Source organism: Copadichromis virginalis, linkage group LG17 (assembly GCF_057382275.1).
Source record: "Copadichromis virginalis isolate Kocher_CV1m ecotype Utaka linkage group LG17, C_Virginalis_male_GT1.1, whole genome shotgun sequence".
Lineage (NCBI taxonomy): Eukaryota > Metazoa > Chordata > Actinopteri > Cichliformes > Cichlidae > Copadichromis > Copadichromis virginalis.
In genome coordinates, this window is record NC_140634.1 from 29,532,248 (window position 1) to 29,557,540 (window position 25,293).

A 25,293-nucleotide genomic window follows, 5' to 3' on the forward strand; every position below is an offset into this window, starting at 1 on the left:
ATATGCTCAAATACACTCGCACAGTGACAACAATCCAGACCCCTGTGGTGTCTTACCATGCACTCTCCAGCCCACATCTAATCAAGTCAGGCAGTGACTTAGTGAAATTGCATTAGCTACACTTTCCTGGGTTTGATGAGAAACGGGTTAGATCCTATGATGAATTCCAGCCTTGCCCAGATTTAGGCAGGGAAAGAATGAACGTGTGATGCCTTCTTTAACACAGTTCTGTGTCCCCTGAGACCAGCACGTTTCTGTATGCATCCGCAAGTTTTCAGGAGAGGGCGAGATGAGGAAAGCTAAGACAGACAGGCCAAGGAACGGCAATAATCCCTAATTTACAAGTGGTTTCAATCAGTTTTATGTCCACAAGTGTAAATTTGTGTGCCTACACGGAAAAAAAGGGACAGCGGCAAACAAGGTCGTTAGTTCAGGTGCTTAAAACTCTGTTTGTGGGTATCTGTATCTGCAAATTAAAACACTGGCTCCATATTTTTTAGACACATAACCCACACTTGCAAAATACAATAACAGCAAAGTTATCAAGTAAACATATTTTACATTACATATTTCGATTGCCTTCTGTCACAATAATGTTCCCAATTACAAAAGGTGGATGTCCTCCTAAAGTTCAAACCAAGAATCGGTGTGAACTTCAAACTGGTCTGAGCATTTCAGATACTGATTTTCCCAGACCACCATTTGTCTGAGAAGAAAATAATCAGATTTGCATCTTGGATGTGCAGCTGACAGTTCTGCTGATACCCTGTGATGCTATTATTTCAATATGGACCAAAATCTCAGATTAATCCTTCCAGCACCAAAAACGAATGCAGTACTGAAGACAAAAAGCAGGAACAGCCATTAAAAGAAAGAAAAAAATTTAAAAAAATTTAAGCCAATGCAGAAGTACCTTAAACCAGCATTTTGTATGAAAGGCACCAGAAGGTGATAGCTGTGGTTGCTAAGACCTTTAGTCTTAAAGAAGTCTATAAGAAAACAGCTGTCTGTCACTTTAGCACTTTCCTGTTGAGTTTTAAATCTTGTCCATACAATATTCCAAACTCAGGACCTGTCAGTCAGGTGCTTTTAGGCAATGAGCATGTAGTTTGACAGTCAATCCCCCCTTCCTTTTTGGGGAGACTCTGAGACACCCCCCCCCCCCGTTTTGTAATGTACCTTCGACTGCTGTTTTTCTTACTGGCTTTCTTGTCATGTTCTGACTATTAAATAGAAAATGAAGTTTTTTAAATTCTCATTTTGTCAGTGGCATCAGTGAGGCCAAAGTGAAATTTAAGGATTTTTTTTAAGTCAGAAGGCATTACCACATATTTTGATAATTAAGATAATGGTAAATTTACCCATGTTGGTAACTTTTGCATGAAACAGATGCACAGCTTAACAGTATAAACTTAAAATGAAATCTACAAAGACTGTGCTTTTGTGCCAAACAGCAATCCACAAATTTCAATTTGAAATACAAAATACATAAAACATATTGCCTGATGTTTTTACCTCAAAACAAAGAATCAGCTGTGGTCACAGCCGAACACATTTCAGTTTGTGTGTCTCTTACCAAATGTTCGGCTCAAGACAATCAAAGATATCTACAATTGCTCTTGATAGATTCTGATTTAAACTGGCAAAAGGGAAGCAAGGTGGCTGAAATAATCAACTCACACGGTCCTTTAACACACAAAATGTAGACTCACAAACCTAAAAATAATTAGCTGAATTTATTAAACTAACACTTCTGTTTAAATTTTGTTAATGCATAAAAGGTGTAACTCGACCAGTAGGATTCTTCAATATCTGCACTTTAGCACAGTGTTTATAGTAATCGCTGTTCTATACATAAATAAAGTGAGGCAGTGCTCTTCCTTTGATTGAGGTCCCTAATCTGAACTGTTAGCCAGCACTGCATATTGCAGTCTAAATTGTGCAAATAGGAAGGAATGTACAGAATAATCCAATTTTCCCCCTTAATGGCCTCACATGTCTGTCGCTGTTGTACTATGAAAATTATTTTTTGAGTGATCAATTCAGGTAATATACCCCATGTACAAATCATATATATTTAAATTTTTGTACATGCTTGCAAAGGAATCACTCTGGCAGGCAGCTGCATATTCACTAAACTGAATCCTGCTATTTGAATAAGATTGGTTCTCGCTTCAATAATGTATGACTCTCTGGTCAATTCCGGGCATCCCATTCCACTCAGACTGTCTTCATGTCTGATTGGGTCTTAATGAGAGTTTTCTATTATTAAAATTAATTTGATGGGATGGTATCTGCTGCTTCACCAACCAGGCATCCAAATCCACCCTACAGCTGAGAATCAATAAATTATAGTATAAATAAATTCAGGTGTAAATTGAGCAGGATTAATTATTAAAAGTGTCACTGTGGCATACAGTGTCTCTCCTTGGTCTTGATTTTAATTAATTCACATCTGTCAGTTGAAGTAAAACAAAAATTCACTCTAGAAGGAGATGTTTACAATGTATGTTGTCTGTCTTTCAAACTTTACCAATGTCACTGATCTGCCAATTCATGGTAGTAGTGTTGCAAAAACCTGGCTATAAATAGATTAAGTGAAACACTGGTTACATATTTTAGGTTTTCGTTTTCTATTCTTTTGTTAAAATGCACATCATGCATCATTCTTTGCAAAACACCATGAAACCTCCATAGCCTTTTTGAGCCTGATACTAAACCTGCATAAGTTTTTGTGGTTCAGGCACCATATTCACAACAGATACAACTATGCATGCATTCAAAATGGTTTCAAACCTACAACTTCAAGTTGTAGCAACAACACACAGAGCGCCCTCTGACCCCGGAAGGACACACCGTCGCAGCGAGAAGGTGTCACCCGTCACTATGGCAACATAAACAAAACATAACTGTACAAACAGAACCCCGAACAGCCCTGACCCGCTACATAGCCCCCACCTAAGGGGTCAGTCGTCCCCGACGACCCCATTACCCCACACAAAGTCCTGCAAATGTCCAGGTGCCTTCTTTTGGCGCACCGGCCGGTCACGACCGGCGGGGGAAAAGTCACTCGGGTCAGAACATGGGGTGCCACCATCATCCCACTTCTGACACCAATGTGGCGAGCTCAGACAACGAGGAGACGGAGGTGTCGTTTGGTCTTGCTTCCCGTGAGCTAGCCAGGGAGCACAGCCGTTTATTGACATCTGCAGAAGAACACTGCCGCTAGCTAACTGCTCAGCGCGGCAACCGCACAGCAACAACACACAGGGCGCCCTCTGACCCCGGAAGGACACACCGTCGCAGCGAGAGGGCGTCACCCGTCACTATGGCAACATAAACAAAACATAACTGTACAAACAGAACCCCGAACAGCCCTGACCCGCTACAATATGCTGCTGAGAATATAGCCCAGAAGAAGCGGATAGTATAGCTTTTATTTTGGAAAGAGACATTTCTCTGTAATAAACTCTCTTTTCCAAAGACGAGTGATTCCTCAATCAGATACAGGTGTTTCCGCGGCCCCGAACCGTAGTAAGGAAACCTCTGGCAGTTACTTGAAGGTTCTGTAACTGACTCGTAGCCGGCAACAGCTAACTATACAGGTCAACTCCGCTAGCAAAAATATCGAAGGAGGCGTAGGAAACTGCTTCACCAAACTTTATTTCTTCTCTAAGGCACGAACACCGCGTACAGTGGGCTGAAACAGTTTACTCACAGCGAGCATCGCCGACACAACTCTGGCTGTCGAGGGAGTTATTATATTCCTTTTATCTATTTTCTTTTCGTCTCTTCTGTAGCTAACCGTTACTTTTTCCCCTTCTCCGCTCTCTCTCTTCACATACACACCAGGCAGTCCCGCTACACACATCCCGAATACATTTCCCATCAGGCTTCATCCTTAAAGGGCCATGCCTGTAACACAGGGCTTGCAAAATCGCTAGCCCGACGTCCCGGGGCTAGCGATTTTTCCACTCGGGCTACCAAAATCTATCTCTGCCCTGCCCGTCAGGCTATTGTAGGAAGAAAAAAATATGTGTATGTGCTTTTGCATGCTTTCGGAAATGTAGCTGGGTAATTATGTCATTGGCATCGGTGAGCCACTGTCAATATGTGACATATTGAAATCGCGTTTGAATTTGCGCTTGTTTTTTGCTTTCACTTTGCAAATGTCCAGGTGCCTTCTTTTGGCGCACCGGCCGGTCACGACCGGCGGGGGAAAAGTCACTCGGGTCAGAACATGGGGTGCCACCATCATCCCACTTCTGACACCAATGTGGCGAGCTCAGACAACGAGGAGACGGAGGTGTCGTTTGGTCTTGCTTCCCGTGAGCTAGCCAGGGAGCACAGCCGTTTATTGACATCTGCAGAAGAACACTGCCGCTAGCTAACTGCTCAGCGCGGCAACCGCACAGCAACAACACACAGGGCGCCCTCTGACCCCGGAAGGACACACCGTCGCAGCGAGAGGGCGTCACCCGTCACTATGGCAACATAAACAAAACATAACTGTACAAACAGAACCCCGAACAGCCCTGACCCGCTACAATATGCTGCTGAGAATATAGCCCAGAAGAAGCGGATAGTATAGCTTTTATTTTGGAAAGAGACATTTCTCTGTAATAAACTCTCTTTTCCAAAGACGAGTGATTCCTCAATCAGATACAGGTGTTTCCGCGGCCCCGAACCGTAGTAAGGAAACCTCTGGCAGTTACTTGAAGGTTCTGTAACTGACTCGTAGCCGGCAACAGCTAACTATACAGGTCAACTCCGCTAGCAAAAATATCGAAGGAGGCGTAGGAAACTGCTTCACCAAACTTTATTTCTTCTCTAAGGCACGAACACCGCGTACAGTGGGCTGAAACAGTTTACTCACAGCGAGCATCGCCGACACAACTCTGGCTGTCGAGGGAGTTATTATATTCCTTTTATCTATTTTCTTTTCGTCTCTTCTGTAGCTAACCGTTACTTTTTCCCCTTCTCCGCTCTCTCTCTTCACATACACACCAGGCAGTCCCGCTACACACATCCCGAATACATTTCCCATCAGGCTTCATCCTTAAAGGGCCATGCCTGTAACACAGGGCTTGCAAAATCGCTAGCCCGACATCCCGGGGCTAGCGATTTTTCCACTCGGGCTACCAAAATCTATCTCTGCCCTGCCCGTCAGGCTATTGTAGGAAGAAAAAAATATGTGTATGTGCTTTTGCATGCTTTCGGAAATGTAGCTGGGTAATTATGTCATTGGCATCGGTGAGCCACTGTCAATATGTGACATATTGAAATCGCGTTTGAATTTGCGCTTGTTTTTTGCTTTCACTTTGCAAATGTCCAGGTGCCTTCTTTTGGCGCACCGGCCGGTCACGACCGGCGGGGGAAAAGTCACTCGGGTCAGAACATGGGGTGCCACCATCATCCCACTTCTGACACCAATGTGGCGAGCTCAGACAACGAGGAGACGGAGGTGTCGTTTGGTCTTGCTTCCCGTGAGCTAGCCAGGGAGCACAGCCGTTTATTGACATCTGCAGAAGAACACTGCCCTAGCTAACTGCTCAGCGCGGCAACCGCACAGCAACAACACACAGGGCGCCCTCTGACCCCGGAAGGACACACCGTCGCAGCGAGAGGGCGTCACCCGTCACTATGGCAACATAAACAAAACATAACTGTACAAACAGAACCCCGAACAGCCCTGACCCGCTACAATATGCTGCTGAGAATATAGCCCAGAAGAAGCGGATAGTATAGCTTTTATTTTGGAAAGAGACATTTCTCTGTAATAAACTCTCTTTTCCAAAGACGAGTGATTCCTCAATCAGATACAGGTGTTTCCGCGGCCCCGAACCGTAGTAAGGAAACCTCTGGCAGTTACTTGAAGGTTCTGTAACTGACTCGTAGCCGGCAACAGCTAACTATACAGGTCAACTCCGCTAGCAAAAATATCGAAGGAGGCGTAGGAAACTGCTTCACCAAACTTTATTTCTTCTCTAAGGCACGAACACCGCGTACAGTGGGCTGAAACAGTTTACTCACAGCGAGCATCGCCGACACAACTCTGGCTGTCGAGGGAGTTATTATATTCCTTTTATCTATTTTCTTTTCGTCTCTTCTGTAGCTAACCGTTACTTTTTCCCCTTCTCCGCTCTCTCTCTTCACATACACACCAGGCAGTCCCGCTACACACATCCCGAATACATTTCCCATCAGGCTTCATCCTTAAAGGGCCATGCCTGTAACACAGGGCTTGCAAAATCGCTAGCCCGACATCCCGGGGCTAGCGATTTTTCCACTCGGGCTACCAAAATCTATCTCTGCCCTGCCCGTCAGGCTATTGTAGGAAGAAAAAAATATGTGTATGTGCTTTTGCATTCTTTCGGAAATGTAGCTGGGTAATTATGTCATTGGCATCGGTGAGCCACTGTCAATATGTGACATATTGAAATCGCGTTTGAATTTGCGCTTGTTTTTTGCTTTCACTTTGCAAATGTCCAGGTGCCTTCGTTTGGAAAAGTCACTCGGGTCAGAACATGGGGTGCCACCATCATCCCACTTCTGACACCAATGTGGCGAGCTCAGACAACGAGGAGGCGGAGGTGTCGTTTGGTCTTGCTTCCCGTGAGCTAGCCAGGGAGCACAGCCGTTTATTGACATCTGCAGAAGAACACTGCCGCTAGCTAACTGCTCAGCGCGGCAACCGCACAGCAACAACACACAGGGCGCCCTCTGACCCCGGAAGGACACACCGTCGCAGCGAGAGGGCGTCACCCGTCACTATGGCAACATAAACAAAACATAACTGTACAAACAGAACCCCGAACAGCCCTGACCCGCTACAATATGCTGCTGAGAATATAGCCCAGAAGAAGCGGATAGTATAGCTTTTATTTTGGAAAGAGACATTTCTCTGTAATAAACTCTCTTTTCCAAAGATGAGTGATTCCTCAATCAGATACAGGGCTTGCAAAATCGCTAGCCTGACGTTCTGGAGCTAGCGATCTTTCCAGTCGGGCTACAAAAATCTATCTCTTCCCTGCCCGTCGGGCTATTGTAGGAAAAATATATGTCAATGCTTTTGCATTCTTTCAGAAATGTAGCTGGGTAATTATGTCATTGGCATCGGTGAGCCACTGTCAATATGTGACATATTGAAATCGCGTTTGAATTTGCGCTTGTTTTTTTGCTTTCACTTTGCAATGACAGCACTGATCTGTGAGTGATGATAATTTGTGCACCAATTCCTCTGACATCGTCTTATTAATCGTTAGCTTACTATGCAAACATGACAAGTGAAATCTCCCGCAGCAAGCTTAAACATGTGAGAGGTTGATCTCGCAGAGAATCGCTGAGCTTATGTGAGTCCGTGTGTAAAAGTAGCAGTATATATATTTTAGTTCTGCTGAGCCAAATAAGACAGGTCGGGGTGAAGAAGTGACAGCCAAAGAAAAGCTTACCACAAAACGGAGAAGTTAAGACAAATGAGACTATAAGGCAAAAAGAAAGTGCAGCTTTATGGTTTCATGGACAAAAGAATTTCTGTGGCTGCAATATGACGAGCTAAATAACCAGGGCTGCACATAAGTGGTCCGCAGGTGCGCATTCGCTGTCAAAATAAAAAACGCGCACAAGGGTTAGGGTTAAATTTAAAAACTGTACTTTTGAGTTAAAATATATATTTATAATTTTAATAAATGACAAATTAAAAAGGCATGAACATTTTTTTGTATCAAAAAAATATCGAACCGTGACACCAAAGTATCGAACCGAACCGAACCGTGAATTTTGTGTATCGTTGCACCCCTAATATTATATATATATATATATATATATATATATATATATATATATATATATATATATATATATATATATACACACACACACACACACACACACGAGTGTATAAACAAAATATTCACTCACCATGCCTTCTGTTAGGTACAACCACCAAAAAACGAAAACATATACACATTTTGTTTCCTGCTATAATTCTTTAACATATTAATATTGCATTTTAAATACTACTTGTTCAACATTAATGAGTTTATTTACTTATGGTTATGACTGGAGGGATTTTCTTATGAAGAAGCTGGATATTAGAATTCCACATTGGGGATGAATAAAATGTGCAGGTACATAAATGTGTAAGTAAGTGTGTACGTAAGTAGATACATGCGTATGTACTCGTGTGTTTATCTAACTGTAATATGTATCTTTTATATCTGTTCGTCTGTGCCTACAAAGCTGCCTGATATCTTCGAAGCATAGCTTTAACTAGGTGCTGGAAAATCCTCAGAGATTTTGCTCCATATTTACAGTTGCTGCAGATTTATCAGCACCATATACATGATGAGAATCATCTGTTCTACCAAATCCCAAAGGTGCTCTACTGGATTGAGACCCGGTGATTGTGGAGGCCATTCGAGTACAGTAAACTAATCGTCATGTTCAAAAATCAAGTTTGAGAATATCAGAGATTTGTGATATGGCGCGCTATCCTGCTGGAAGCAGTCATCAGAAGATATAGTGGTCAAAATTGTCAGGTAGGCTGTTGTGTTTATGTATATTTTCAGTGGCCAAGAAAATATCCCCTTCACCAATACACCACTAACAACTGTTGATATAAGGCAGAGTGGGTCCATGCTTTCAGTTTTCAAATTCTGACTCTACCATCTGAATGTCGCAGTACAAATAGAAACTCATCAGACCAGGCAACATTATTCCAATTTTGCATTGTCCAATTTTGATGAGCGCATCTGAATTGTAGACTGATTTTACACAGAGTTTAACTTTGGTGATACAGTTTTGTGCCACTGATCACTTACAAAACAGCAGTGCTCATCTCTTGCATGACCAGATCCCATTTGGAAAAGAAAAAACTTCAGTCCAACAGCAAATGTTTAGGATATACAAAAAAGGATAATTTTTTCCATTTCTTTTCCATATGGAACTAGACATGTCACATGCCCTAGTCATTAGACTGCCAAACCCAAATGGAGATGGTAAATGGAGTGCATTTATATCATGCTTTTACCCAAAGTGCTTTAGTCTATAACAGTCAATTTTATATATAACAGTTGTCTCAGAGGGTTTATACAATCTGTACACCCACAATACAAAACCATCTGCCCCAGCAAACCCTTTCAAGAAAAAATAAATGGTTGAAACAACTGAGGAGAGATTCTTCTTAGGGGTAGACATTCATGCAATGGATGCTGTGAAGGATAGCAAGCTACACATACATCTATGTACACATGTTTAAAGACCTAAGAGAACCAACTGTCCAGAAAAGCAAATGTCATTACATCTTTCATTCCACCCAGCAGGGAATTAGGCAGCACACTGTGTATCCTGTTCTTTACTTGAAGAATTTGTTGCACGCTGTGACAGCAAGAGCTGTGTACGTATTTACCTGTGTCTACAAGTGCAGCTAAGGTCCAACAAGCCCTTCTTCCACCCTTTCTTTCCATCCCTCCCTCTGTCCCTTTTTCATTTGTTCTTCTCTCCACCTTCTCCAATCAGCGAGTATAAGATTAAAAGTAAACACAAAGGCGACAGTCAAAGCCCCAAATAACGGTAAGACCAATGCTGATTAAAATTAGCCCTAGGATAGGAAAATACACCAAGCACTTTCTCTCTGATTAAATGTCTGAACTGTGTAAACTATTACAACCTTGCTCTAGTCTCTCTGTTGTCCTCTACACCCCCTGTCATTACATTTCCTCCAGATTCCATTTTCTCACCAGATTAAATTTTTTAATTATGCATGAGCTATCCAGGCACTTTATTGGTCAAAGCAGCTCTAGTTTTAGGAATGTTTTATCGTACCAGTTATTTAGCTTAGATGAATTTAAGACAACCCCACCCCAAAAAAACAAAACAAAACACACACATATTCGTCTTTGTCACACAGTTTGTTTTATGCCTCCAAAATGGCTCTGAACGATAGCAGTGTGGGCATGGGACCTCTGAGGGTGTCCTGTGTTGTATAATGATTGGATGTTGGTAGCAGATGTTTTGGGCCCAATGGATCAGGCTTGCCTTGGGCTATTTGTGTGTTCTTAACCATCCTCCAGAGTGTCTTTCACAGGTCACCATCAATACTATTGCAATGGTCTTTTGGATACATAATGCAATAATATGTTGCCTTTCATTGAAACCTGCATACGCAGAATCAATGAACACTTTATTCAAATTCAAATTCAAATTTTATTTGTCACGTACACAGTCATACACAGTACGATATGTAGTGAAATGCTTGGACAACTGCTCGTGACCTAAAGAAAACAAAAAAGGAAAAGGCTATGAATAAGATAGGAAATAAATATGAAAAATTAAAAAGGGTAAATTTAACTAGGAAGGAATAGAATATAAATTAAGGTTAAAAATGAAATAACTGTACAACACAAATTAGAATGAAGGGTAAATTTAACTGGGAAGAATAAGATAAAGATAAATATATAAATTAAAGTTGAAAATAAAATAACTGTACAACAAAATACACAATACACAATATAGAACTATATAAGAATGTATGAAGAAATCTAAATATAAATAAATATATACACAATAACAGCAGCTGTACAAGCATTAACCGGAAATGAAGAATATAGTGACCAGTGTTGTGCAAAACCAAAGTCCAGAAAGTCCAGTGTGTGTGTAAGAACTGTATGTGTGGGTCAGTACTGTGTGGTGGTGTGATTGAGAGACCGTATCGCCTGCGGGAAGAAGCTCCTCCTCAGTCTCTCTGTGTTGGTCTTCAGGGAGCGGAATCGCTTTCCTGACCTCAACAGAGAGAACAGTCTGTTGTTGGGATGGCTGAGCTCCTTCACGATCTTCCTGGCCTTGGTCCAGCACCGCCTGCTGTAGATTGAGTGCAGGTCAGGGAGCTCGGAGCGGATGGTGCGCTCAGCTGACCGCACAACCCTCTGTAGAGCTCGTCTGTCCTGCATGGTGCTGTTCCCGAACCAGGTTAAGATGTTTCCCGCCAGGATGCTCTCTATGGTGCACGAGTAAAAGTTCCTGAGCACCTTGGAGGGCAGTTGGAAGTCTCTCAAGCGTCTGAGGTGGTAGAGACGCTGTCGGGCCTTTTTCACCACGGTGTTGATGTGACAGGACCATGACAGGTCCTGCGTGATGTGAACTCCGAGGTATTTGAAGCTGTCCACTCTCTCCACTGGGCACTCGTTGATGACGGGGGTCTGGTAGTTCCTCTCCTGCTTAGTGCTGAAGTCCACTATCAGCTCCTTTGTCTTACTGACGTTTAGAAGGAGGTTGTTCCTCTGGCACCAGTTCTCCAGATTCCTAATCTCCTTCAGGTAGGCCGTCTCGTTGCTATCAGAGATCTGGCCCACCACGACGGTGTCGTCAGCAAACTTGATGATGGTGGTGGAGCTGGTAGTGGCCACACAGTCATATGTGTACAAAGAGTACAGCAGGGGGCTCAGAACACACCCCTGGGGGGCTCCAGTGCTGAGAGTGGTGGAGGCTGAGACATGTCCGCCCATCCTTACTGCCTGTGGTCTGCCAGTTAGGAAGTTGGAGATCCACTGACACATAGATGAGCTGAGTCCCAGATGCTCCAGCTTGGTGGTGAGTGTGGAGGGAATTATGGTGTTAAATGCAGAGTTATTATTAGTTACAGTAGGTTTGTTCCTGTTTTGTACGCTAAATGTAGGTACACTGAACTTGAACTACCATCATCAAAAACTAGTTTGAGATCATCTGAGCTTAGTGGGATGGCACGTTATTCTCCAGAAAGCTTGCATCTTCAGCAAAAGTACTCAGGTAGGTAAGTATATGAAGCTTCAGGGGGGGCTACTGGGTATTTGGCCCAAAGTGTGCCGAGAAAATATCCACAAATCATTAAACCATCACCAAATTTCTATTTAGTTATACTGATCTTTTGCAGAGATGGGCAGTAACGCGTTACTTGTAATGTGTTACTGTAATCCGATTACTTTTTTCAAGTAACGAGTAAAGTAAGGGATTACTATTGCAAAAACGGTAATTAGATTACCGTTACTTTCCCGTAGGAACGCTGCGTTACTGCGTTACTAAAACCGTGATTTTGTTGCGAGAATGTCTCATGACAATGACGTTAGCAAGTGCGACGTTTGTGACAACAGCTGTGTGCAGATCAACAATAGATCATATATCGAGTGCGGGAGAGAGTATGAGCGTGCAGCATTTAAAGCGTGGAAGTACTGACCTTACTTTGAGTTTGATTCCATAAAAAGTGACAAAAACATTAGCGTCCATTAGCATTGTGTGTGGGAAGAAAACTTCTTTTTACAGCGAAAAAAATCCCCTAAACTTCCAAGCAAGCACCGAGTGCGCTATGACGTAATGGGAAACTCACAGAGAAACTCGCGGATTCTTCCACTGACCGCTACGGCACACCTGCACCATGATAAACCTCCGCCTACCCTACTCCTGCTTTACAGGTGAAAATAGAGCAAAAAGACTGCTAGTCTTTGACTTTATTTATTTTCTGCTGTGTTTTACTTGCATCTATTTGAAAGAGTGAGTGTAAACACACAAAAAAAATATTTTATGTGCTGGAATGTGCAGAAAATAGGTTTAAATATTAAACAAATTTCTTCCAGTCAGAGAATGTTGCATATAATTAAATTCTTGCTTGATGCATAAAGTTAAAAGATTAAAAACTAATAAAACAAGTTTTAAAAAGAGACTTTTCTATTTGATTACATTTTGTATGATGGATTATGTAGAAAAAGTAGAATTGGGCTGAAAGATCTATCGCTTTATCACCTCTTCAGGTTGTAAATCGTGTTTTTAAAAAGTAACTAAGTAACTAAGTAATTAATTACTTTTGAAAATAAGTAATCAGTAAAGTAACGGGATTACTTTGGGGGGGAAGTAATCAGTAATTAGTTACTGATTACTTTTTTCAAGTAACTTGACCAACACTGATCTTTTGTAATTTGTAGCCTCCGTTTCCTATTTTTAAATGACAAGAGCAGCACCCAGTGTTTTGTGTTGCTGGAACCCATCTGCTTTGTGCTCTTCTGCATACTTTGGCTTAAACTCAGTGGTTTTTAAAATACTCAGACGAGAGAGTTTGGCAATAAGAACCATGCCGAGGAAAAGGTCGCTTAAATCACCTTTCGTCTCCGTTCTGATGCTTGGTTTGAATTCCAGCAGGTCTTCATGACCATGTCTACATGCCTAAATGCTGCTGCCATGTGATCATTATTTTAGTTTCATGGCAGTCATCACTTACATGGAACAACTGAATGAGACATCAAAGCAGTTTTTCTGGTCCAAGCTCTCTGAATACAGGATTCAATTTGGCTGTCATTTAGTTTTTCTGTTGTGCTTTTACTGAGATTTATTCCAGCAGGTGCTGTTGGCTAGGGTTTAAATAATCTGTGATTCATATTTTGTCTAGAAGTGGAAAGCCAGAACTAAATGAACTGACACAGAGTGCAATATGCAAGATACTTGGATCAATTCTGTTTCAGCAGATACGATAAATAACTGCCTGAAATGTGTTTTCCATTATCGTGCTTCTGTCCATCACTATCATAATAAGAGGCTTGGTGAGGTACACTATAGTAAAGACCCAGTATTATTGTTATAAGCCGCATTCATTTTCCACACTAGTTCTGTGCGCCACTCTAATTTCAGCAACAGAACTGTTGTAATTCAATTATTGGTTCCGTAGCAGATGAGAATCCAGCGCATATTTATGTGTGTATGTTTGGGATCCAGACCAGATAAGCAGTAGAAAATGGATGTAGGGATGCGTGTATCATCAACTTCACTGATATCTATGTGCAGCCAAATTGAACATGATGAGTCCAAACACATTTAAAATAACAACTGTGAGCCGAAACATCTGCAGTAATACGTGTGCTGCAACATGCAGATCTGCTCTGTATTGTGATGAAGAACATAAACAACTTTCCACTGACATCATCTCTTGTTAAAAAAAAGGTAGAATACATTTTAACTTGAGGAAATCCCAGAATTTTACTACTAAAATAAAGTGATTAATATAGGTCTGGCCTTGAAGAAAAAGGGTGCATATAAATTCAATCTGGTTACATGACACTGAAGCACAGCATGTGCTGAATTTTTATATTAAAAGTAGCAAACAAGTAGAGTAATTAAATACCAGAAAAAGAAGGATTACTATGAATCCTAAATTGTGAGAGAGCATCAATGTGGAAAAAGCAAGTAGAGGAAATTAAATAAAATTTAAAAAAAAAAAGAAGTAGTAGTAGTTGGGGTATCAATATGTTTGACATTCCAGAGTCATAATCCTGTAACATTTATTGAATTTTTCCCAGACAAAGTTCAATTCTATCTAAGATTCCATTAATGAATATGATAAATTAGAATTGCAAGGTCAGTGGAAGTCAAGTATTGATCACTTTCCAAGATAAGTGAACAACCATTATCCTTGAATTCGACCAACAAATGAGGACAGCAAATGACTGGAAAAAAGAATAATTGAGAAGACAAGTCAGTGAATCTACAATAAAAATAGATTTAAGGAGCTTTGAAGTGTGACCAATGAAAGCATAGTGTCATGTTCACTGGGCTCAGAGTTAGGTTACACCTTAAAAACATGGATTAGTTTTCCTGAGAATCTAAACAGAAAAGAGCAATATTAGTGTACGAGTACTTTTTGGAGAGTTAGTTACAGCCTGCTGTAAATGCCCCATCACTCTTCTGAGTGGTCCAAGTGATACTGAAAAATAACCTTGCCCTAACCATAATATATTCCACAGAGAAAGAGTGTAACATCACACATCACTTGGCAGGACCATGCCAGTCTTACACATATATTATCTGAACACGTGGCTTACAACACCTGCCAGTCCCGCCCCTAATATCCCACCCAGCATCACCTCCACACCCATGTCTCCCGCTAGACGTTTTTCCATTTGCACCTCTTCTCTCTCCCCTTTGGGGTGTACAAATCAGTTTGACAAGGAACACCACTTCTACCATCCCACTCTCTTCCACCTCTATCTTTCCCCGTTTCCTTCCTGTCGTGGGAATATGATGCTATTATGCACGAACAAGAAGCCCCTAATACAACATAGGCTTTTTTATGTACTTCAGACTGAGCATTGGGTATTAAGGTTGGGCAAGAAGGAAAGCTGTTTTTAACTACAATGCTTGTGCAGGGAGACTCAAGCAGACTGTTTTCTGTGCCAGACACATTGTGAACAAGTCTATTTGAATATCAAAAGGGAAATAGGGAATGTGTGAAATAGATTTGGAACCGAGTTGATTATGAACACTTCCAAAGAGAGAGGGGGAGGTCAGAGGTTGGAGTGCTGGCAGAAGGAGTATGTGCGCACACCTACAAGGAAATTGATAAGTTTAAAGTGTGTATGTTTGGTTATGTGCACATATGGGGCAAGTATGTGGCGACAGGCTGGCTTTGTGTACGGGGGGGGACTGTCACTTCAAACATGCCCCGGGGCAAGGCAATATAGTACAAAACACAATGAGCGACCACGGCACAAAGAGAAATAAAATTAGAAAAAAAAAAGGCTTTAAAAGCGTTATGGTGTGTCGCAAGACTGTAGGAGTTATTGGGATTTATTCACACTTCACCTCCCAGATGACCACTGGCAAACTCTGATGCCTTCACACAACAAAGACGCAATAAAAAACTAAAGGAGGAGGGTGTAAACGTGTAGAGGCTGTGAGATAAGCAGAGGAATATGAGGGAGTGGTGACACATCTATGGCTAGAAAATTGCTATTTTCATCATTTATTCATAGGAAATGTGATTGAATCTGGATGAGGTTCTTTGATTCTGAAGCAGTGGTTTGCAAAGGCTAGCAGCATACCCACACACAGTACATCCACATTTAGACAGACAACTGAGGATTTGGTGTATAAAAGGTACACAACATATAAACTCTAACTTGCAGTCTCATATACATACATGCGTTCCAATCACATACTCCAGATGTGGCTACATATGGAGATGTAATAGAGTCTTTAGATGAAGCATTGGATTAATTGAACCGTTCAAGATGAGAAAGCAAGCAATTAAGTCCTCCAGTGTGTTTGAATGTGTATGTTGGGCATGTGACCATGTGCCTGTGTAGCTGTGTGCACATGTGTAACGATATATGCGTGTGTATACAAAACTTGGGAGACATACATTACAGAGCATATTAATTTCAAACCCATTAGAGATTTCTGATTGTCGACAAGTTACAAAACCATAACACATTAATACTGCTACTCGCAATAATGTTTACTTACATTAGAGGCTGGAACTCGTACAACAGCACAACAAACACTGTAACCTTTCAGAACAAGTGTGTGTGTGTTTGGTATTATTTTTACTATTTGCCATTTTTGGCCTTAATTGATAGTGACAAACAAACGAGAGACAGAAAATGTGTGACGAAATTAAGGGAATGGCATTCGCCAAAAGATCTGACCAGTCTGTCTCGCCGTTCAAAGCAAGCTTGTCATCTACACGCCAGCTATTCATCTATCATATCACCCCAGAGTAGTGCTGCCAACGAATACTCTAAATTTGATTATAATAATTACATTTTTTTAAAAGCAGCACTACCAGCAGCCATCTGTGTTCTGAGCTACATAGAATGCAAAGTTGCTGCTGGGGGCAGCGTGCACTCTGTGGCAAAGTCAGAACAGCTGTGTGGTGTAGGGGCAGCTCTCACTCCTTCAAGCTTAAGTTACATTGCTGCAGGTGCAGAGATAAGGGAGCGAGAGGTATTTAGCGAGAATTTTTTAGACTACTGTTATTGTCACTTCAACACCTGACGGTGAGCTACAACGAGTCATTCTATTTTCCATTTTAATGTTGTTAAAGATTTTAGCTTTTTTATTTTTGTAAAATGTAAAAACATTAAAATAGATAAAAGGGGGGAAAAAGGAAAGTAGCTTAAAAACATACAATGGGGAAAGAAATTGTTTGATTACCTGCTGAATTGGTAATCTTGCCCACTTACAAATTAATGAACACTTTATTTTTTATGGTAGTTTCATTTGAATAAAGAGAGAAAGAATATCAAACAAAAATCCAGTAAAAATGCTTTACATAGCTACAAGTTAGAAATTGATTTGTCTGTCACTGAGCGAAATAACCATTTTAATCTTTACAGAAACTCTCTAAATCTTTTATCTTTCTTGGTTGCACTTTGATAACTTAAATTTTCTATAGGATGAGGTCTGGACACCTGCTTTTTTCTTAGCCACTCCTTTGTTGTCTAAGCAGTTTTTTTGCGTCATTGCCATGCTGGAAGACCCATCGACAAACTATCTTCAGTGTTCTGGCTTTACTGACTCTGAGAATGGTGTTTTTTGGGCCATACTCAGCATTTCTCTTCCTCCAAACGCAGTGAGTCGAGTTGATGCCAAAGAGCTCAATTTTGGTTTCATCTTACCACAGGACTTGCTCCCAGACTCGGAATCATTTAGATATAAACTGGGAAACTTCAGAGGGGCCTGCACATGTGCCTTCTTAAGCAGCAGGACCATGCAAGATTCATTCTTCTTAATCCAGTGGTTTAAGAAGATTCAATGACCATTATGCCGTTGTGTGTTACCAATGGTATTCTTACTGACTGTGGCCCCAACAGAACATAAACAAGCTCCTCCTCTGTGGTTGTGGGCTGATCCACCACCTCTCTCCTGATCAGCCGATGAGACAAGATCTGGCATGGTGCTCCAAGACTGTGCATTAGCTTAACAGTTAATAAGTAATTAACTTAACAGTTGTAAATCATGGCTTCAAAAAAACCAAATCTTCACAATTCAAAAGTCTCAAGTGATAAGACCCAATGGGGGTCATTTTAAACCTGTGGCACTTCAAATAACAACTAACCTAACCTGACTAAAGAGACTGCACTCAATGCACCTGATTTTGATCAGTAGATAACAAAACTGAGGAACCTTAACTGTGCTATATAAAAAGATACTCAATAAGCCTTATTAAATGGCTAACTTAGGAAAAGATTGATGCAACACAGGAGCCAGATGGCTTGATAAAGAAATATATTTCACAATTAATTACCCTATATAATTAATACAAGCAAGCCCAATTATTTTATGTGTAAGTACGTAAAAGGCATGTCTGTGTTAAAACGAATGAACCTACAGAAGCAGTTGTGCCTCTTATTTTGGTTTGTGGAGGCAATGCAATATTAAAATGGTTTAACTATGTGTTAATTTTTTAATGAATGACGGCATTTGACTCTTTGGTCACTGTTTGACAAACCTACCCAAAAGCTAGCGTCTTTTATATTAATGTGATCACATATAAAATGTCATGGATGCCCAATAAATCAGGGGCTTTAAGATAATGATAACAGAAACTCAAAGTATTGTTAACTTTGTTCCAGAAATTTTGTTGAGAGCTGAAATAATTTTTCAGGATACACAAGAGAAAAGTGTAAAATATAACTCCACTCAGTAGTAGTAGTTTATTCTTCCTCTGTGTTATTTTCTTATGCCCTAAGGGAACACAATGAGCTTTCACATTATCAAAAAGCAGCTAGGATGTCCTTGAGGCCTTTCGTAAAGGCAGAACAAATGGGGCCACACAGAAGACAGTCAGGTCATCGTGCTCCAAATGGCTCCACTGAGCCAGTCCTCTTACACATTGCCCCAGAATAGTGAGACCTCACTAAATAGAGGGTTCAGTTTCAAAAAAAAAGAAAAGAAAAGAAAAGAAAAATCCTACACAAACTTAAAAACCCAGCCATGAATGCTGATTTTTCTATGTCACTCCTCTGTGCTTTTAATTGTGACACTAATTGCTGGTAACAGTTCAGCCTAATTACCTATGTGTCAGAAGATTAGCTAAACTCTAAAGCTTTGAGGATAGAAGAAGACCTAAGAAGAAGACCTAATCTAACTTGATTTGTATTTTATTTTTTTAAAAGCTTGGTATCTTTGACAATAATCTGCATCTAAAATTATCCTTTGGCTTTTGTAGCCCACACATGCTTATAAAAATAAATACAGAAAAGTCTGAAAGTAATTAGTCTGTTGAAACAGTTAAATAAGTCTACAAAGATTAAAATATTTCTTTGTTTTTGCTTTGGCCCTGAAATTCTGTAGTGGTGCATCTCCAGAAAGTATCACCAGAAAGTGCAAAATTCAAAAGTATCTGAAGTTGAGAAGTTTGTGCATTACCATTTTTATGCATTTGTTAACGGTGCATAGCTGGATTTAAAATGAACAATCAAACTCTTATTTCCAAGACTCTGTTGGTGAGCGTTTCAGTTAATAACTATATTGACTTGAAGCAGACCGTTAAGGGGAAAAAAAAAAGGAGTTTAGGAAACTCCAAGTAAAAAGACAGAAGGACACACATGACTAAGCTTTAAGTGTTGAGTAATCCCAGAGCTAGAAGAATTAATCAACTCAATCTCTCATTGCTAACTCTTTTCCTCACCTTCCTTCCCTATGGTAAGTTTAATTTGAAGAGAGAGAGAAAAAGTCCCTTTCCACACTGTCTCAATACATATTTTTCTAATTTCTTCCTTCAGAAAGCTCTTAATGGCTTCTTCGCAAGAGCCTGATGAAAACAATGACTTTTAACCTCCCTCCTCCTTCATCCATCTTTCCCCTCCCTCCATCACAGCTGACTTATTTCACTTTCTAAATGATTTCTTACTCCTTCATTCTCTTTTCAGCCATTCAGGCCTTGGCCTGGGCTTGTGGTCGGTGCTACGCATTGTGACAGGTGAAATGAAAGCCCAGAGAAATCTCATCTTCTTATAAACCCTTGAGGCATTCAGCCAGTCAAAAAAAATATTTTTCCACCTTCTTTCTGAGGCACCGACAGATGGAAGAAGAAGAAAAAAAGCGCCGTTATATGAAGACCATTTGGGGGTTTTCCTTCATCGACAGTTAATCAGTGCTGCTCGTTTTGTAGCAGTGGGGAGCTGGGGTAGTAAATTTTGCATATATTTACAGACTCAGTGCAGTATGAGTGGCATTTCTCGTCAAGAAAAGAAGTACAGCCGGCATTGTAATTTCAGCCTTAAGCTAAATATCTAGCCTAATCAATGCCGCATTATTTATACAGTTTACCCCTGATAGTTATAAGAAGTTGTGCAGACAGTGCTAGAGGATCTCTTTTGCACTTTTTTTTTTTTTTTTTTTAAATCAACTAGTCTTTTCAAATTACCTTTTTATTTTATCTATACTATGTCAACAAGGCGTTTGGTGTGGGGGGGAAAAGGCATAGCAACAGACAGCAGCAAACAGTGCTGTCAGGCATTGCTGATTGAAACTTCAAGGTCACAGGCAGAGGAGCAGAGCCAGGCAAAGAGAGGAGGAGGAGAGGAAAGACAGAGAGAAGAGAGAAGTCGGGGCAGCACAACAGTTTAGACTCTCCAGGGTCTGGCTGTGTAGCTCACTCACTGTGCTATTTTGTGCGTGCGTGAAAGTGTGAGTGAGAGGTTTTCAAGGCCTCTCCCTGTAGGCGGATTCTGCAAAGTCACCCCGCTCTGTGCATCTCGTCAATCTATCGCCATTTCCCTCTTCACACTCCTGTTGTCTCCCTTTCCTTTTTCTTAAGTGCGACTTCTCGAACTGCAGCATGTCCTCCCCATCTTCACTGCACTGTAGTCACATCTCTCTGACGCTATCATTCCTCCTCTTTACCAAACTTTTTCCATCACCATCCTTCCACCGCAGACACCTCTATCTTAGCCAAACATGACCTAATACCCCTCACACTCCTCAACCTTATAGGAGGGTGAGGGGTATTAGTATTATCGATTGTGTTCAAGCAAGGTCCACGTCTTTATGTCTTTTTTACAGTTTTTCTTCCATAACCCCTGTCCTTCTTTTCATCCATTTAGACGACATCTCTATGTTCATGCTGCTCTTTTATTATCACACAAGTTGAAAAAATTCTTATCCAATTTAATCCATTACTATTCCGTCAGTACTTTTCACACCATCTGGCCCTGTCATACCTTTTTATCTCTTCCTCCTGCCATCAATCCACACTTATCATATACTAAGAAATGGTTGGAAACTTAAAGGAAAATAAGAAGATTAAGTGTATTAAGGTGTGAACTTCTGACCATCACGGTGAAAAGGATTGTCTTACATGTCAGGTGTTCAATTAAGCTGAGAACTATGACTGCTGAAGCCATAGCATATGAGTCATAGTTTTCAATTACTGCTGTTCCCTTCTATCAGTATAGAAGTGGTTCATCACAGAACAAGGGTGACCAGTCAGAACAAATTTGTACCGATTCCAAGCAATTGTTCTCTCTGAGGGGACAAGTGGACCAAACCACCCCGTAAAAATGTCTACCACAGCATAACAGAGACACCCGATGTCCTCACTATAGGTTCAAGGGTTCAGGTTTTGCTTTCAGTCTGTCCCTTGTCTGTATTAGAGAATCAGCTCTCTCCCTCTCTACTTTAAACTGCTCAGTTCATCCATCCATCCCTCTCCTCACCTTGTAATTCTCCACTCTTGCTGTAGAGCTCTCGCCTCTGTTCTCTCAGGTAGGCACTCATGCTGATGGCATGGGATGATGATTCAAACCTGCAAAAGGTTCAACAAGGGGGAACAACATATCAGCATAATACTCAAAGGTGTGAAAATGAGACACATACATGGAATTTAAATCCAGAATTTCATACATAAAAACACATTTTGTGAAGTTAGTAGTAACTGTTGCTGTAAACTACCTGACAAGACTACAGATGAACGGAAGGTAAAACTATTCTGATTTTCCTTAATAACTGGCATATAGTGTTACAACTGTGGGTTAAGTACCTGTGAGCTAAGCTTCAATGTGCTGTAAGCGGTCAGCATCAGACCATTTTTTCTAATCTTGGCTTTGTATGATATTATTGAGAAGGGATATCCTTAACGCTGCAATAGGGAGCCAATCAGAGGACAGATTTTTTTTTTAAAGGGACTTTGACCTTAAGTGAGTTAAAACAGCTTATTTCATAATAGATGAGTGCAGCAAGACCCAGTAAAAGACAAATAATAATTCTTTTGAAGAATAATAATTCTTTAGGTATAATCCAACTAGAAAAATATGAAGCTGGAAATGGGCATTGTAGATCCCCTTTAATTAGTTGAGAAATATATGACTGATTAATGGTTAGCTAAGGACCCTTCACATAAAAACATGCTAAGAGCTTGATACGGCTCCTCTGTTATTCTCAGTGCACTGCTAATAGGAAGAAACACACTGCTCTACAAGTACAGTTAAGAATAGCTGGTCTCAAAGTATAATTCAACAGATTTTAAGCTACATAGATCATTAGACTCTGGTGTTTTATTTTTTGTGTTTCACGTGCTTTTCTTTCTTGCCTATTTTTTTCAAACTTGGATTAACACAAACATTAGAGAAAGTAATGTGATCCTTACTTGAAGAGCGACTGCTTGGCACGCTGTGGCTTTTTCTTTGCAAAAAAGGCAGCAAACTCACTGCCAGTGCTCGCATAGGAGTGCTGAGCTGAGGGCTCCGTAGCACTGCGGCTGTTCTTCACATCCAAATACTCCATAAGCAGAACCTAAGCAATACAAAAAACAATGGGTGAAAAATCTGAAGAAACAGTTTTTAAGAACTAAAAATTGTTTCTAATGCAGGGGAAATATATTTAAGTCAATCTAATCACAAGGTAAATGTAGCCAAAATGCGTGGTACACAAAAACAAAGAACTGGAGGAACATTTTGCAAATAATTAGCGACAGGACAGTAACATGATTGGGTATATAAAGAACATCTTAGAGAGATTAGAGAGAGAGAGAGAGATTCTCAGAAGTAATGAGGGCCAGAGGTTCACCAATATGCAAAAATTACAAATAGTGGTGAAGACGTTGAATATCTCATCATTTACGTTACATAATCTCATCAAAAGGTTCCGAGAATATGGAAGAAATATATGTATGCAAAGCCTAAAATCAATACTGGATCTTCAGGCCCTCAGGCGGCGCTGCACTAAAGACAGACATGTTATGGAAATCATTGCATGGGCCATCCACAAGGTTAAAATGTTATCATGGAAAGAAGATGCCAGCAAGTTAACACTAAACGACGTACTGCATCTATTACAAAAGCGTGGCAGTGTAGAGGAGTCCAGCTGCTGAACTTGCCTGTTTTCAGGTCAACTGAATTTTCAGCAACTAAAAACTTTTGGTTTATCATTAATAATAAAACAAAGAAGAAATAGGAATGTTGAGCAACTTTGTCAGATAACAATAAAATACACTCCTCTCTAAAAAGTCCAGCAACTGGTCTCAATTCACAAGTTAAATTTTGCTACACAGCAGTACACACAGCTTGTCCCAACTTTTTTGAGGCAAGTTGCTGCCATCAAATTCTAAATAAATACCGGTAATATTTGGTATAATCGGTAATCGGTATTTTCTTATTTTTCTAAGTTCCAATAAAATCATTGCATTCTATTTTTTACTTACATTTTACATAGAAAGTGACTTTCTATTTTTTTAAAGTTATAAAGCTCCAATCATGTCACTTTAGAGTAAATATTTTAGTGTTTTCTTTTAGTCGGTCAGCAGAAATAATGCAGTAAGAATCACAACCAATTATTAACTTTTAAAATATTTTCATTATTTACATTTTTTAACATTTTTTCTGCTGTACAAAAAAAGTACAAGCAGTGCACAAGTTAAACATCTATTTCGAGGGGCTGTTTCTTAGTAACAGTAAAAATGAGATGTGATAATAAAATGTACAGTTATATAACAATAATGCAAACTCATCTTGAGGAGTCTTTCTGAATAAATGTTGTTTTTTTTTTTTTTTTAAATGTCACAAAGTCACCTGTATCATGTTTTAATGTAAAATGACGAAACTCCTTTTTTTGTTGTTCTTATATGTATACCATTTATATGCTTTATCTTAATACTACCTAAACTCTGATATGGTAACATGAAGTCCTTAGGCTTACTAATGACTCACAATCGTATCCTTGGAGCTTGACCCTCCTGCTCAGTTCTGTTGTCAGATTATTCATGTAGGGCTTTTTTTATATCCTAAGGTCTTTGTACAGCAGGTGTCTTTATTGATAATAGGAAAAAGAAAACAGCCTCATTGTCATGTCTAGTTTGGTTATAAAAAATGACTTCAAAAACTTGTGAGTTTGATATAAACTTTTTGGATAATTTGGGTTTTCATAGCCAGACTTACAGAAAGATCACATGCTGCTACATGCTGTCCACGTGACTTTGCTTTTGTCTCTTTTTTTTTTTTGATTTCTTATTTAATTTTTATATAGCTTTATATGACTGTTGATCTATTCACTTTTGAAACTGCCCTAAATTTCACTGTACATGTTACAGTGACACTAAATATGTTTCTATTCCATTTTATATCCTATTCTAGTACTGCTGCTCAATGAAGAGCTTTAAAGCAAAGCTTTATTGCAAAAAAAATAACCAATGTAGATTTGTTTGTTGTTGGGTTTTTTCCCTTTGATTTCTTGACAGTTCTTGTGGCAGCTGTGGAGAAACATCTATTTTCTAGAATACTATTATTTTTGGTTGAATAAACCCACAAACATTTTGGTGACTCATGCGTTCATATCACATCTGATGGGAAATTGAAACTTTAGATGACTTTTTTTTTGCAGATAGTCTGCTAAAAAAAAAACTAAACAAAACAAAAAAGGGCTGGTATAAACTTTATATTTTTTTATATTTTTTGTGGCCTTCAGCATAAACGTGCATCACAAATAATTATGAAGAACAGACCTCTGGACAGAAGGCAGCCAACGACATGACTGGGTACTATTGATGACTGCCGAAAAAAGTCTTGTCATCTATTTCTCTGATCTGTCTGCGTGATCCATGGTGAGATCTATCAACGTCTTATCATGCTTCATAAAAATCTTATCAATTTCTAACAATAGTCCAGAACAAGCACACTGAAACACTGGCCAGACTCAGAAAGTTCACTTCCTCTCCTTTATCATTCTATCTGCACATTCCCTCTGTTTCTTTCATTGTCTCATTTTTCAAAATCTCTTAGGGTGTCATCTCTCATTTCTCACATTTCTATTTTTTCTCTGTTGCTCTATCTACCTCATCTTTTCCTTTCTCTCTCACCCTTCTTCATTTCTCTCTCTCTCTGTGAATACATATGTTCTAAAATAGCTTCCCATATCTAATAGCTTCATAATTTAGAAGGGCCATTTAGCCTGTGTGTGTCTAATTCTGAGACGCAGTGTGGGTCAGCCCAGAATGGGACAGGAGTAATGGCTGAGCAGATGGAGATCCATCCCAACCATAATGATGTAATTAACACTGCG

The 25,293-nt window shown here is 40.1% G+C and overlaps 1 protein-coding gene across 1 annotated transcript in view; it reads right to left on the reverse strand.

The window, feature by feature from the left end:
* The window catches only part of exoc4 (exocyst complex component 4), a 143,964-nt gene that overhangs the window by 89,814 nt on the left and 28,857 nt on the right, over positions 1–25,293 (reverse strand). Inside the window, exons 9-10 of the mRNA XM_085436359.1 lie at positions 22,388–22,533; positions 21,459–21,547 (exon numbers count right to left, since the gene is read on the reverse strand). Of these exons, the coding sequence (XP_085292485.1) occupies positions 21,459–21,547; positions 22,388–22,533 (235 nt within the window). The remainder of the gene's footprint in view (positions 1–21,458; positions 21,548–22,387; positions 22,534–25,293) is intronic.